Source organism: Anopheles funestus, chromosome 2RL, assembly GCF_943734845.2.
Source record: "Anopheles funestus chromosome 2RL, idAnoFuneDA-416_04, whole genome shotgun sequence".
NCBI classification, from domain to species: Eukaryota; Metazoa; Arthropoda; class Insecta; order Diptera; family Culicidae; genus Anopheles; species Anopheles funestus.
The window spans coordinates 44037838-44052619 of NC_064598.1; the positions used below are offsets into that span (position 1 = coordinate 44037838).

Sequence of the window (14782 nt, forward strand, 5' to 3'; positions counted from 1 at the left end):
ACAAGTTGCATTGTTGGAAATGTAGGGAATTCGTAGGATATTGGGAAGTGTCCCTTGGTCCCACCACTTATCAATCGTTTTGTTTTTTAACATATAATTTTAACATTTTAACACATATCTTAAAGTTAATTGTCAGGGTATGAGGTGGGACTGATCATCATCAAACGGCAGGATCGGGCATCAAATCCACATGACTGAGGGTGCTGAGTGCACGATTAAGTCAAGGAAAGCCAGATACGACAGACACAGACTTCTTTTAAGGTCTTATTTAGTCCTGCAGAAAAAGAGATCAGAGATCCTGGAGTTCTTCACACTTTGAAAGCTTTGAAAATAATTACTGAATATAAAACTTTTAGTGTGTCGTGAAAGCTTTGAACAAAGAGCTTAATTTTGCATATTATTTTACAAATAATATCGACGTTCGTTTCTTGCTTCGCGGCGATTATCATGTGAGTTCTTGCCCCAACTATATCACGACTCTCAGCGACTCTCTGCAAATATATCTCAGAACTTAAGATCTTCAAACTAATATAAAAATTATTCTTTTAAACCCGCTGACTGTATATCTTCCGTTAAGAAATTATGTTTTTTTATTTTTATTATATTATTATGAAAAATATTTATACTTTTCATTCAAATTTCGAACTTAATCACAGCAAATTATTTCAGTACCTTCAATTGCTTATTGATTGAAAGGTTAATTTCGCTTGCAATTACCGAAAGATTGCTGTTATGCCCATCATAGTTAGGTGCAATACAAATTGCTTGATCGTTTCCACATGACCACCATGTTTTTTTTTTATTTCTTTTTCCGCAAAAGGGCGGTAAATGAGCGCAATAAAATGAATGCAAAATAAATTATAAAAAAAAAACCATAAACCTCATCCCGTTTGACGCACTTCTTTTGAATGCATTTCATTTTGCATTTCAATTCAATCGGAGCAGCAGCATGAATTCATTTCACTCGAGTCCCTTGTCATGCCGTTGTCAGTCGCAGCCCCGATGTCAACGCTGTCGACGGTTGAAAAAGACTTATCAAGGGGACGGTTGGTTAGTTTATTTTCCCTTGCTAGGATTGCAATTATTTTACTGCAAGTCAAAAACACTCGCCACGCCCGGACAGTGTCTTGGCGCTTTAGCTAAACGTGACATGAAATTGGTTTGGTATGGCGACTAAATGGAAAACAAATTGTTACTAGCGTTAAGTTGCGAACGTCACTAAACCACTACATTTTCCATTTTCCTAACTAACAAAATTTTCTTTCCACCGCTTTCCATACATGCACGAGCTGAACATACTTTCAATATTAATTATGATCCTTTATTCATTACATTGCTCTTCTTTCCAACATAATATGCCCGGTGCCGTTGACCAGTCCCGGCCACTCGCGGTGCTGTAACACGGTCGCGCGGGTGTCGGTATGCTGAGTTTTGTTAATTATAATAATTTACTGTTTTACATTCTTGCTGCTGTCTAATTCATATGCATGCCCGTAACGTTTCTTTACTTTGATGCAACCTAAAACTTAAGCATCGCACGCGTTTGTTTATCTCTTTGTTTTGCTTTCGCTATTCAGGCTTGTTTTAAAGAAGATGCTAAAAAAAAGGCGCCATATCTCGTCTGCTCCGTCGATTCGGCACGAACCATGCCGCTCGTACGGAACACGCACGAAAAGCGAATGATGTGCAAATTGTCAAGATATCGGATAAGCTATAAATTCGTAAACTTAAACCAAACCAGAACGGATTCTATCTGCGAATCGCGTTCCCTGTTAACGCATACTTATTCCATCTGCAGTTGTTATTGTTGCCGTCCCGTGTCCCGTGTGTCGATTGAATGTAAAAAAGAGTGTTTTGTAAAAGCCTTCCAAACGGGTGACGTGTATAAATGGTTGGTTTTTGTGAGTGAGACGAGCGATCATCATCTACCAAACGGGAGACAATTAATGTTTTTTTGCGTTTTATTGTTGTGTGTACTAGTTACGTTCAGCTTTGGTTCAGTGGAAACATGATCAGTGGATTTATGGTGTAAATTCCACCTGCCATCCATTCTCATGCATTTTCTCTACTGGTTATTTTTGTTCTGGTATGCATTTCCTCTTCTCACAGCCAAAGAAACGTTAGAGTAATGATTTTTTTGAATACATACAGAATAAAACCAAGAGCTTTCGGGTCGAACACAAAATATCGGAACATGCAATGAAGTGTGTCCTCTTGGTCTACACAAGCGCTAACCTTGTACAGACCACTACGAAAGGCAAGACGAATGGTCTTACACAACACAGGCTGTAGATTTCAAGATAATGTGAAACAACCCATAAGGCAACAAACGATTGACTATTCTACTACGATGACATGCACAGTAGTAAAAGTAGATAGCCAATAGTAAAGGCAAATATACGAACAATTGGGCCGGTTTGCGTCAAATGAGTAGACGGAAAGAAGGAAAAACATGACACATAGAAGATACACTTTTGAGTGTGATAAGCAAACATTGAACTCGAACCATCATCACACGAAACCCCAACTAGTCTAATCGAAAACTATTTTCGATACGAACTGAACGCCAATTAATCATGCGGATGATTAGCAGAGACTTGTTGCCGAGGCAAACGCTTCATCATAACTAGGTATAAATATTCTTTGGAACGGGAAGCTTTAAAACGATCTAAACAAACAAACAAACAAAAAACACTGAACCGTACTCTACGCTTGACACTCTGCGTGTACCTTTTCATGGTGTAAATGCATAACCATTTGTTTGAATCTTTCGCTTGTGTAGACAATGTTTCCATTTAACCGAACGCACCCCGGTGCTGGTGCCGCGACATTGCACGGGCATGTAAAAGATGAAGATGCATTGATGCGTTGGTTGTTGTTGGTTTTTACAGTGCTTTTACATTACATGCTTGGTTCGCCCACCCGCTTTTGACATGGGCAAATGTTCATCGTTGATATACAGTTTGAATGCACACATATGTTGCATGTGTGCAAATGTTTCTATTCAATGCACCAACGACCCGCTATATACGCACATATTGATCTGACCTTTGATCTTTGATTTGTTTTCCACACCTACACAGTGCATATACACCCTCCTCCAACTTCCTTCTCTTCCTTACCGACTTGAGGGTGAAAATATACATTTCCTACTTTAAATTTCCAGAAGGCAATAAAACGATCAACCGAAAATAATCGGAAAATCTCTCATGCACATTTTTCGCGTCACTGTATTCTGTAGTCAGTTTTGAGTAATGCGTACATGCATATATACATATATATTTATATATGCGTATGTGTATCTACATCTTTATAAATAATTATCTCTTCTTATCCACACTCCCTCCATCTCGTTTCTATTCCTCATCATGTTGCTCTATGTGTAGCATCTATCTTTCCTTTTTTCTGTTTTCTCTCCCCTCTCGGACGCATTTTTCATCCATCTACACAGTTCATGATTGATCTGATCAAATCATACGTTACTGGCTTTTTGCTGCTGCAATGCTTTGATCCTACTGTACGGATTTTGTAACACTATGTTTGCTATTTTGAAAATGTACTGCATTATATATATATATCGCCGTAGCCGAATCTTTGTCGATCACAGATACACACGTCTACCGTATCTGCTCCAGTTGGATGAATAATATTACAGAGAACAACTTTCATGCGCTTGTGGAAATTTTGTATATTTATCCACACCTCGTGAAACTGGTACTGGTGTGAACATGTATTGTATGTGTTTCTATCGGTCACTCATTGGCTTTCACTCGTAATGCCGCTGCAGTTAGATGTGAATCCTGCACCCAAGCATCAACTTCCTCGCTTATTGGTGTGTGTATGTGTGTGGCTTTTTAACCTTTAGTGCCGAGGATAGTGCGGCCATTTACAATTGCTTGAGTTGACATAAGATTTCTACATACATTGTACGTGATCATACCACTGCGCTGCCTTTCTTTTTCCCAGTGTTCTCCTAGCTCGTGTGTGCCACTGTGGCATTTTATTTAGTTGCTTATTTTCAATTTTGCGATATCACGCCTACCGAAAATCTTGCGTATCCGATTTATTATCATTCGTTTAATTTCTGTTCATTCCGTTATCATTGCACACACACTAAACACGCTCGTAATACAAAAAAGCATCTCTTTTGCTTTTCTGATAGTGTGCTGTGTGTGTGTATTTGTATTTGTTAACAATATCAATCAATAAAAACTATTTATTTTTGTTTTCTCGCGTTCCTCGCTAAACTTCAAAGCGTTTTTTGTATCTCTCTTTTCTTATGCATCTTAAATTCTCTCACATTCTCACACGCTTCCCGTTTTGTCGCGACACATTTGATAGTCATCATCGTTTTGCTTTGTTTCGCTCTAGCCATTGCCAAACGAAAACTTCTGTGGCCACCCTTAACTATTTGCTGCCTAACCGATCCTATTCCATAATAGTCATCTCCCTTCCGAATGTTCCATTTAGATCACACGCTTACAGCCATAACTTTTTGGTTCGCGCTCGTATATAACTGACCGAATCATAGCGCTCACGTCAACCCGTTCCGTACACAGCTTAGCTGCCAAATGAATTTTGACGTGAACCAGCTGAGGCACCGAAAGTACGCAAAATAGGCACAGTCGAAACTACTGCCGAACTATTGCTGCCGGTAGCTACGGTGATGGTGGATGCGGTCGAATATGCATTTGCCGTCACGGTAGCTGCCCTTTCCCGTCCGAGCGTACTACTTCCGGCACTGGATGGGCGTGGAACCGGTGTGATCCAAATCGGTGTCGGTTTCGGAAGTGGTACGGCCGGTGGATAGGGCGGCAATTGTCTGTTGGAACCAGATCCACCAGGAGGCATCACATGTGACCCAGAGGTACTCATTAACGCGGTCGTTACAACTGCTGGGGGCGGTGGTGAAAAGCATGATCGTGCCGACGTTGCCGCATTGTGCATCGTTACTGCATCTTGCGGATATTGCGGAACTGGTTGATGTAGGTGAAGAGCTTGCAACTGCATTACTGGTACCGTTTGTATCGATGGTGGAGGAGGTGGTGATGGCAAGGAACAATCTTCCCCCTCTACTTCAGATCCTCTTCTTTCCATAAGTGAGCCATCCGGACGGAGTGCAGAGGGGGTAGCGGGTCGTAAATGCGACGTGGTCGTATCGTTATCAATACTTTGCAAAGATTGGTCAGAAAATACGATTGCTTTTATTGGAACATTTTTCAGCAACGCCGAGGACGACGACGCGCCTGATGAAGCCGATGCTACCACACCGGTCGCTACAGTGGTACCGTTTACCGTGTTAACTCGTTCATGGTCCTGACCTTGGGCCAATTGCTCTGCTGCAGGATCGTACGGCACAGAGGTACCGGTGAGCATGATTTCATCGTCACCATCAGTATTGCTGGAAGCGTTAGTGGCATTGGTGGCGGTGCTGGCCGGCGAACTGGCCGTTAATGATGACTTTTTCTTGCTGCGTCTCGTTAGGTAGCGGTTGAGAAGGGAGAGAAATTATTATTTCCGTTTATTGGTTGGATTTTGATTGCGCTGGGGTGTCTGCGGTCGCTGATTATTCGTTCCGCTATATTGATATTTTGCCTTCTTTTCCGATGGTTTCAGAATCTGGTGAAAAAAATATAGTCACACGCAAAAACAAAAACCATTATTATTAACAATTAAATCACCCAAAACACGCGATGCAACACACACCTGAAACGAACACATTAGATTTGCGTCTACCGACATCATACCGCCGGCATTGTCAAATTCACCACAATAGTTCGGTGCGGAAAACAGCGTTACTAGCGATCGCCGGGCGAAGAACTCGTACCCGTCCTCCACGACCTGATGCGCTCGGCAGATGAGATCCAGCTCGTGAATTAGCAAAAACTTTGCAACAATGTCGACACCGAACGTGAAGCTAACGCCACGATCGTTCTCTCCCCAACCTTTAACATCCTTGTCCGGATCACTCCACAGCAGATCGCACAGTAGCCCCGTATCGGGAACATCTGTTGGTCGCATTATGCGTTTAATTTGTTCCATATGCTATAAATAGAAGAAGAAAAAATACAACTCTTTAAGTGATGAAACCAGCACTAAATAGTGCACCGTTTACAAAACACTTACGTTCAAATCCGGGCTCAAGCCTCCGTGACAGCAGAATATTTTCTCATCAATAATGGCAGCAATGGGCAGGCAATTGAAACAATCCGTGAATGTTTTCCACAGTTTCACATTGTACCGCCGTTTGCATTCATCGTAGAAACCTAAAATTAAGATGTAATCAATTAATGCTTTCGTTCGTTCGAATAGCTCATGCTATCGATTTCTCACCATATATCCTATTAATACTGGCACACTCATGATTTCCACGCAATAGGAAAAAGTTTTCCGGATACTTGATTTTGTATGCTAGCAGGAGACAGATCGTTTCCAACGACTGTTTGCCCCGGTCTACGTAATCGCCCAGGAATAAATAGTTGGCCTCCGGGGGAAATCCACCGTACTCGAAAAGTCGCAGCAGATCTGTGTACTGTCCATGTATATCACCTGCAAGCAAAGGAAGATCATGATAATAGTAAACTTTGTTGCACAACAATCTGGTGGATTCTAGTAAAGTAGTGGGACTTTTTAGGTTTACAAAACTTACCGCAAATTTTAAGTGGAGCCTCCAATTCCAGAAGTATTGGTTGTTGTAGGAAGATTTCACGAGATTTTAAACATAGTGCTCGAATTTCTTCCTCTGGCATAGGTACTGATTTTCCTGGACGACATCCCCGAACTGCCATGAAGAAACAAACAAAAAAGAGACAATATTTATCAATACTTTTGATTAGTGTATATGATTCTATGTACACTTCAATAAAATACACACAAATTGTAGCAAAAAACCAGATGCATCCGCATACTAATATACCACAGTGTAAACAATTTGTCTAAAATTTAGCTAAAATTAACAGTATATTACTCGTTAAAGACGGACCATCACCGAACTCATTTTTCGTTATAACTAATTAGAATGCTGTTATAAATAGTGATCATTTAGCCGGAAGTGTAATAATCTGTCGATTCTGTTCTGTAACATAACACGTACTGTGCAAACGGTGTTATAATTAAATTATCCGCTTTGTAAAAGCCAAACACACAAACAACATATGCAACCGGTATGTATGTCAGGTAAGGCAAACAAAAACTCATTACATTCTGCATTCGAGTGGAACACTAGTCCAGCAACAGGACAGACATGAAAACATTAACTATTTATAAGCTAAATTTTTACTACCTTACCCAGGAGGTGATTCGTTTCCTATGGGACAATGTTTTACGGTTGAGTTAGTAAACCTGCTAACGTATGTTTGCAGGAATTCCGGGGCAATTTCGTTTATACTTGTAAGCTATAGAGTCAAGTTACTTTTGTATTCTTCTTTTGATGCGACTTTTTGGATGAATACATTACAACAAATTTATTGGATTTATTAATTTATTTGTATAAGTTTGGTGCTATATCAAATATTGCTTATATCGGATATCGTGTATCTCGGGAACTACCTGTAGATAGTGTACATACCCTTTATGCAGTAGTGTAAAATCCCATCATTGATGACTACACAAATCGTTAAGGTAAATTGCAACTAAACGGTTCTAGCGTTTCATTAGATCCTCACGTTTACAATGCTATATTTAACCCGGAGCAGTACGGTATGCTGCATTCATGCCATATCAGGTCAATTACTCTTGATAAATCAGAATAGCTTTAACATGCTTTATCGAAAGTATTAAAGAGACTGTGGACATCGATTTTATGTCTTACAACTTAGATGCCGTAGGTAAGAGTGATACTATATTCAATATCATGATTTCAAACCTTCTTCTTTAAGGCAGCTGTTCTGAGAATCCGACGTGAGATGACTCTTGAACACCACAAAATCAAATCTTCGCCGTTATACCTAAAATGCGCCATGGTGCAAACATTAGATCGATAATTGGATATCCTCCAACCATATGAAATTTTCGTCCGTGGAAATCAACTACTTATTGTAATTTCTTAAGGCTACGAGGAACTATGTTTTACTAACTAACCCAGGAAGATTATTTTATACATTCTTGAATATTACTGATAATAAATTGAAACTAAGAATATATTACTGCTCAAAAATGTCAAAAACTAAGCATATTGGAGAATTATACTTTGAATATGCATTTTTAAGAATACAACAACTGTTAATACACAAAACAGTTGAAAGAGAAAGAACTCCAAATTTCTAAATTAAAGCTGTAAAACATTATCTGCTCTATTTTTCTTATTCTCCCAGAAATTGTATTCAATGCAAACCCTCACACAACTGAACCGAATGTCATGGGAAGGTAATCAAGCAAAAGCGTTGCATTCATTCGCGAAAACAAGCCACCACGAAATTAGCTATTTCTCAAACCTGTAGCCCGCCTAGACAATCATATGGCGAAGATTTCATGCTTCTCTTCCAGGGAAAATGCTACGTTTTCCGAAATGTAAATCCGCTGCAAATGTTTTCGCCACGTGCTGTGATGCGCGAGGTGCGGAAAGCGACCCACAATGGGAGACCGGTTTAATTGCACCTAATTTACGATCAACGAACAAACCCGGTTTGTTGTAAGAAAATAAAATGGAGAAAAAAAAACCAAAAACAAACGTGACCAAAGGGGTTGCACCCACACGGTGAAGGCGGGGGCGAACTACAAGTCGATTGTGTTTTGTGAGTGCCGCGCGCTAGGGTGGTTATTAGCACGGTGACGTCGGTGTCGTCGACAATCCCCAACGATGTAGTTGCGGTATTTAAATCGTCATCGGCAGCATCGCGTGAGCCTAATCGAATGCAATTGATGCACGAATTAATGGCAACCGTCTTTGGTAACAATAGTTACAGAAATGTTGGTGTGATGCTAGCAGTACTAATGGAAATAACAGTAATAGTGGAGGAGTCCAACACACCAGCACTTCATCAACATTGATGGAGCGTTGAACGATAGAACATTGTGCGCTGTACATCCTACTTGGCATTGTAAACTAGGCGCGATTCGATGGAATGAACAAATTATAGCCTTGTAAACCGAACTAGATGCTGTACGACTCGAGCAAATTTTCTCTTCATCATCATCATCCAATTTTAGACATTTTACAATTCCTATTAGACACTATGCATTAGTCCATGGAAGAATGCGTGTACCGGAGAAAATGTCAAACATAAAAAACTTTACTATAAATATTTAACATCAAAATTGGGTCTATTCTCTATATTTTTGCTATTCCTCGTACGCCACGGGTTTGTCACAGAAATGTTGGGGATATGTAAAAACAGATGTTCTAAATTGCAACAAGTGTATTATCTACACACAAGTGACAGTGTCTGCCGCATGTCGCACAAATCCGCATCCTCAACATTAGTGCAATCGATTTTATCAGTGCATATTCACGCTAACTCGTGTTGAATTATTCCCATACACCCGAATGCCACATCATTGCATTGCCGTCGACAAGCGGGAAACTGTTCACAAAGCAAAACATAGCATGAAGTAAATAAACAATCAAATTGTTCAAAATCACCCATCCGTAACGCACCACACGGCATGTGCCGTTGCTAGTCGAAAGCAAAATCGTTGGCCATGAACTTCAACTACGCGGTGCGACGAAAAACCTCAAGTCTGGAGAGCACACGATTGTACGCCTCTGTACGGTCGTACCCATATCTGTCCTGCATTATGTATGCAAACCTTAACTAATGGCGGCGTGCTCAGTAGCTAGTAATTTGCTCAAGCCAAAAGCACCACAATCGCGCCGGTGATGATGACGCGCATTCTCGCATGATGACAGTTTCGTTACGCTTTGATTTGCATGCGGATCTGGAAACGTGGTTACAGTAGTGTCCAGCAGGGTTTTGCAGAATGGAGGACTATCGTTTGCTGGTCGGTATAAAAATTTAGTTTACTGCAATTACCACGATTCATCGTAACGACTTTTCAAAGCAGTGAGAATTAAATGTGAAACATGAATGAATGACACATTATAAAATTTGTTTTTTTTTTCTTACACATTATGCATTTCAAAATTAACGTTCAGTTAGTTTACCCTGCAGTGGAACTGTTATTGATCAATCAAATAGAATATACGGACTGTTTTCCACAAAAACGCTCAACGCGATTTATCCTGCTCGTACATTCGTACTTAGATTCCAACTTATTCGTAGACACAGTGTGTTCCCTTATCATAACACTAGCAAATTTTGTATACAGAACAATTCTGAAGTATGCGAAATACTGACCTGCAACGAAAATAAAATAGAAAAAGAAAACAAAACAAAAATCATTAGTGATCAAATTACTGAGAGGTTAGTTTATACTTTAGGTACTACTCAAAGACAACACACATTAATGTTTATCCTAAGTGCAGAGAGCACAGTACATCCGCAATCATTCAACAGAAAAAAACGTTACTAGCTACAACTAGTGGACAAGAGCATGAAAGATACTGTAGGCGTTACGGTAAAACGTACTTCGAAAAAACAACTCTACAAGAAATTGTACTAAGCTTGTAGTAGACTAGATCAAAGGGAAGTAAGCAACCTTGAACTTCAAAAAATCATATTTCAATTAAAACCACAATAAATCATGCTTTAAATTGGTTAAGTATTAAAAGTACAACATAATAAACCTTGCCATAAATCTGGGATTATCTTCCCATCCAAAGAGACACAATAAGCCTTTTTATTAGTGTTGCATTTAAATTTTCATTGTATATAGAATTTTAATATTTCTTTACCAACCTGCAACATCGCACAGTATATTTGCCTGAGCAGATGGAGGCGCCCGGTACTGCGGTAAAGCGTCTTCATTGTGAAGCTTATCAATGAACCTTTTTGTTTAACTTTATGCTTAGCGATGAAGGGTATCCCTTCACCAAATAGCTAAATGGCACGATATACCCGCATCTTCCGATGTATGAAATTTGGGTGAAGATGTAAACCACAATCATTTGGTGATTTTACGCCACACTCGGCAATCAATCATTCGCTCAACCTACGCGAATACATCGTACCGGCTAACGGCGTCACATGTGCTGATCCATCACCGTCGATGGTCTTTTGAACGTGTGATAAGAAAGGATCATAAATGCGCCCAGCATTTTAGCAGCTGCCAGACTAAAGGTAGCGTCTACTTCCCATTCTTTTGATGGATAAATATGGTATTAATTAATTCATCCTTAACTGAATTGAAGAAAAATTGGATGGAATCATTACGATAACAGTACCGAGAGAACATTCACATCCGGCTAGTTTTTAACTTGCTTATTATGTGTGTTGCAAGTACACGCAACCGGGAGGATGCCACGTGATTGTTTATATCCAACCCTGGGCGATGATAGCAGTGATAGGTATTAAGTAATTACTACCGTTCGTGAGAAAGCTTAAAAGCATCTCACCGTACAATTGATACCAAAACCAACGTTTGGTGAGGTAGAGATAATACAAAAATTAGATCATGTGCAACAGAAATAGCAACATGGATAAATAAAACTGAGCTACCAATCGGCATTATGCAAACACAATTATATGCATATAAATAAATCTCTTACTACTGACATCGTTGCATGTCTTTGACATGCGAAATTTAATACTCCCATAAAACCTCTATTTTTAACATTTAAATCAGTTGCGATAACTATCAACATCACAAACGGGTAGTGGTAAAGATTGTTGGCGATAACGCTAGCAATAACTCTTATAGCATATTATTCATCGTCTTATTTATTTACTTCAATGCTTCAGCAGCAAACCAAACGTCCACAGTACAGAAATGGATCAAATTTATCAAGCCGAACGATCATCCAATTAAGTCGTAAACGATAACAACACTAACAATCGCAATAAAATATGGTCCAGGCAAAGCCATAACCCTTCAAGCGCACGCCACTGTTGCCATCGCCAATTCATCCATGATAATGACATTGACAGCTAAATCAGCAACAGACCACAGCAACATTGGAACTTCACATGCTGGCAGATGGTTCACCTAACCACCGCGAGTTGACTGGCTAAACAATTCCGTCTAATTGCATTCACTCTTCACTGTGCTGTGCTTGTGACTTTGTTTTCCCTTTTTAATCCATTCCTGTCGTACGGGCACGTGTGAGTAATGGGCACACTGCGCGTCCCGTACGAAAAAAAAGCTTTACGACACTTGTGAGGAGCGAGTTCGTCTTCCAGATGGTTTCTACTGCGAATTCAAAGGACTCGAAGAAGCTAAAATCGGGAAATTTACATATTCAACGAAGGGAGTTGAATTTGCGAGAAAAAGAGAAACGCTGCGCATATTCATTCATGCATATGTAACAGGTAGCTGGCTAGCTATATGTCCCGACTCTGTTCGTGTGGACATCAACAAAATCATATCAGTTTTGGAGATGTACAAAACTCAGTACTAGCGAGCTATCGGAAGTCGAACTTCACAAATAAAAAACCTTGAATATCTTCCCATTTCCAATGTCTATTGACGTTGAGAAACAAATGTTGGAAAAATCATACCTGCACGGGAACTTGTAATACTAACCGAACAGTCATCTTTGGTACATCATACTATTCTGAATGCGATCGAATATTTACTGAGTTCCAAAATAGTATGTCATGTACTGAAGCCGCGAAATAACTTTTCAGTTTCTGTTAAGACTTAAAAATAGTCCATCCTGTGCAAATATAACAAAGAACTAAACAAGCAACATGATATCCGTAAATCTTACCTCAATAGTATTAAGATATTTCCATTCTCATCAAAAACATAAAAATCATAACGCGGTATAAAATACGGACTTCACATCAATTGAGAGTTCTATTCATAAAGGAGTTCTCCATTCTCCATCTCATTCTGGCAATTACGTGTTATTTTGTCCCAGACAATCAATCATTGAGTTTTTTACATTAAGAAAGTCATTTTCTAGCCAATTTAATCTACCAACAGATAACTAAAACACAACAAAACAAACTGCAGGCAAACAGGTCTAATGAGAATAGAACAATTAGACAAGGAATGCGTAGAGCGAAACATGGAAAATACACAACACAGTAGGAAGACACAACCACATTTGTTACATAACAATGTGGCACAGGATTCGGTAAGACAGAAAAGACAGTATAACACATTAAGTGCAAACAGCAACAGAAAGAAGAAAACGAAAAAATATTAGGACCGTATGCAAATAAACACTTTGAAAAAAAAAAACAAATTAGAAATATTTTCAATACAATCAAAAAAACCGGACAGGAAAGGTCAATCAATGTACTATACGTATCGCAACAAACGCAAACTAGAATAAAATGGTTACATAACAAACCGAAGGAGCAACTAATCATACAAACGGAACACACTACTCCCGAATGCAAAATCGCAATGCAAACGCGCAACGAAAATCAATAATTAAAACCAAAAAAAAACCAAAACCAAACATAACAAAAGGAATGTATATCGGCATTCCATATCAAGGCTCGCTATACCCATGAAATCGTGTGAGAATATCTCTTTCAGTTTGCCCTTTTTCCGGGACTCTTGCGCCTGCTGCTGCTGCAGTTTGTGAGCTGTTGGCACACGGCATGACGCACAGGGAGGTGTAGCAAACGAGTGTTATCGTGGCGCAGCAGAAAGGGGGTTTCATTCATTCGGGTGGATCACGCAGCCGTCGATCGTCGTGTGTACAGAAGCGGGGTAGAAGTACGAGATGATCCAAAAGAAAGCATAGAAAGGCAGGAAGATTACAGCACAATAGAGAGATGTATGTAAGTGGCGATATGAGTTACGAATAATGTACCACCGGTTTAGCACAATCGAAATGATGGGATTGGCGTGTGAATTGTTTGATAGGGTACCAATAGCATTCGCCCCAAAAGAATTGGTTTCAATTTAAAGACAGATTTCCAAGAGCATGTAACAATAATTGCCAGGTGACAGACACAAAAATTTCCCAGTTACACGATGATTAATACAGCACAATCAGAAATATACGTTACACGTAGCAGTTGAAACCCAAACCGATACAAGAACGCGATGATGATGGCGAGATAAAGGCATCGTAAGCCAGAAGTGTTAGGTTGGTTTATAGTTGTAAATTTTTTGATGTCATAATTATTGCGTGCGTGGAGTAGTTGTTTTTTTTTTGTTTTTGTTTTGCGTAGTTGTTTGTTCGTTCAAAACGAAACGAAATCCGGAATTTATAAAGCAGCGAGAAAAGAAAAAGAGAAAAAGAAAAGAGAGAAACGAAACGAATAAATAAAGCCAAAAATCTGGTTCGTTGTTAAAGAGATAGAGAGCGCATATTATAAAACAATTATTATTGATCATATAAAGTGCGAACATAACAAAGATGAAGCAGATCAGAGAGCTTTAAGGCGCATCGTTGTATGTTTTCAATGGATATTATGCATGCCAAATGATAGTATGATAGTACAGATAGGCAAGAGTACGTTAATGAAACTGCTCGCATGAAGCGCTAACCGGGAAATATCGTTGAAGAAACATGCAAAAGTTGAAGGCAATTAGAGTATAGTAGAGAAATGTGACAGAGTAAAATGAAAAACGTTTAATGCAACTCCCCCTTTCTCTTTCAGGCGCACAATGTTTTTAACCAATACCGTAATTGTTTTTAATACAGCGCTTAAATTAAAAAATAAAATTATAAAAATACGACACGCGCCTAACAGAAACACACAATATTGCAACATTGTAAATAATATCAACATAAAATACATAATTATTTTAGATCGGA

At 39.3% G+C, this 14782-nt stretch overlaps 1 protein-coding gene across 3 annotated transcripts in view; it reads right to left on the reverse strand.

Moving 5' to 3' along the window:
- Window positions 1-1299: 1299 nt before the first annotated feature.
- LOC125760570 (serine/threonine-protein phosphatase PP1-beta catalytic subunit) overlaps window positions 1300-14782 on the reverse strand; it is a 41514-nt gene continuing 28031 nt past the window's right edge. For 2 of the 3 annotated variants that reach the window (XM_049420827.1, XM_049420825.1), the window contains exons 3-8: window positions 13518-13598; window positions 6650-6781; window positions 6334-6549; window positions 6127-6266; window positions 5707-6045; window positions 1300-5619 (exon numbers count right to left, since the gene is read on the reverse strand). In XM_049420827.1, the coding sequence (XP_049276784.1) occupies window positions 5512-5619; window positions 5707-6045; window positions 6127-6266; window positions 6334-6549; window positions 6650-6781; window positions 13518-13598 (1016 nt within the window). In that variant the 3' untranslated portion in view covers window positions 1300-5511. The remainder of the gene's footprint in view (window positions 5620-5706; window positions 6046-6126; window positions 6267-6333; window positions 6550-6649; window positions 6782-13517; window positions 13599-14782) is intronic. The other variant, XM_049420828.1, reaches the window with a different exon arrangement.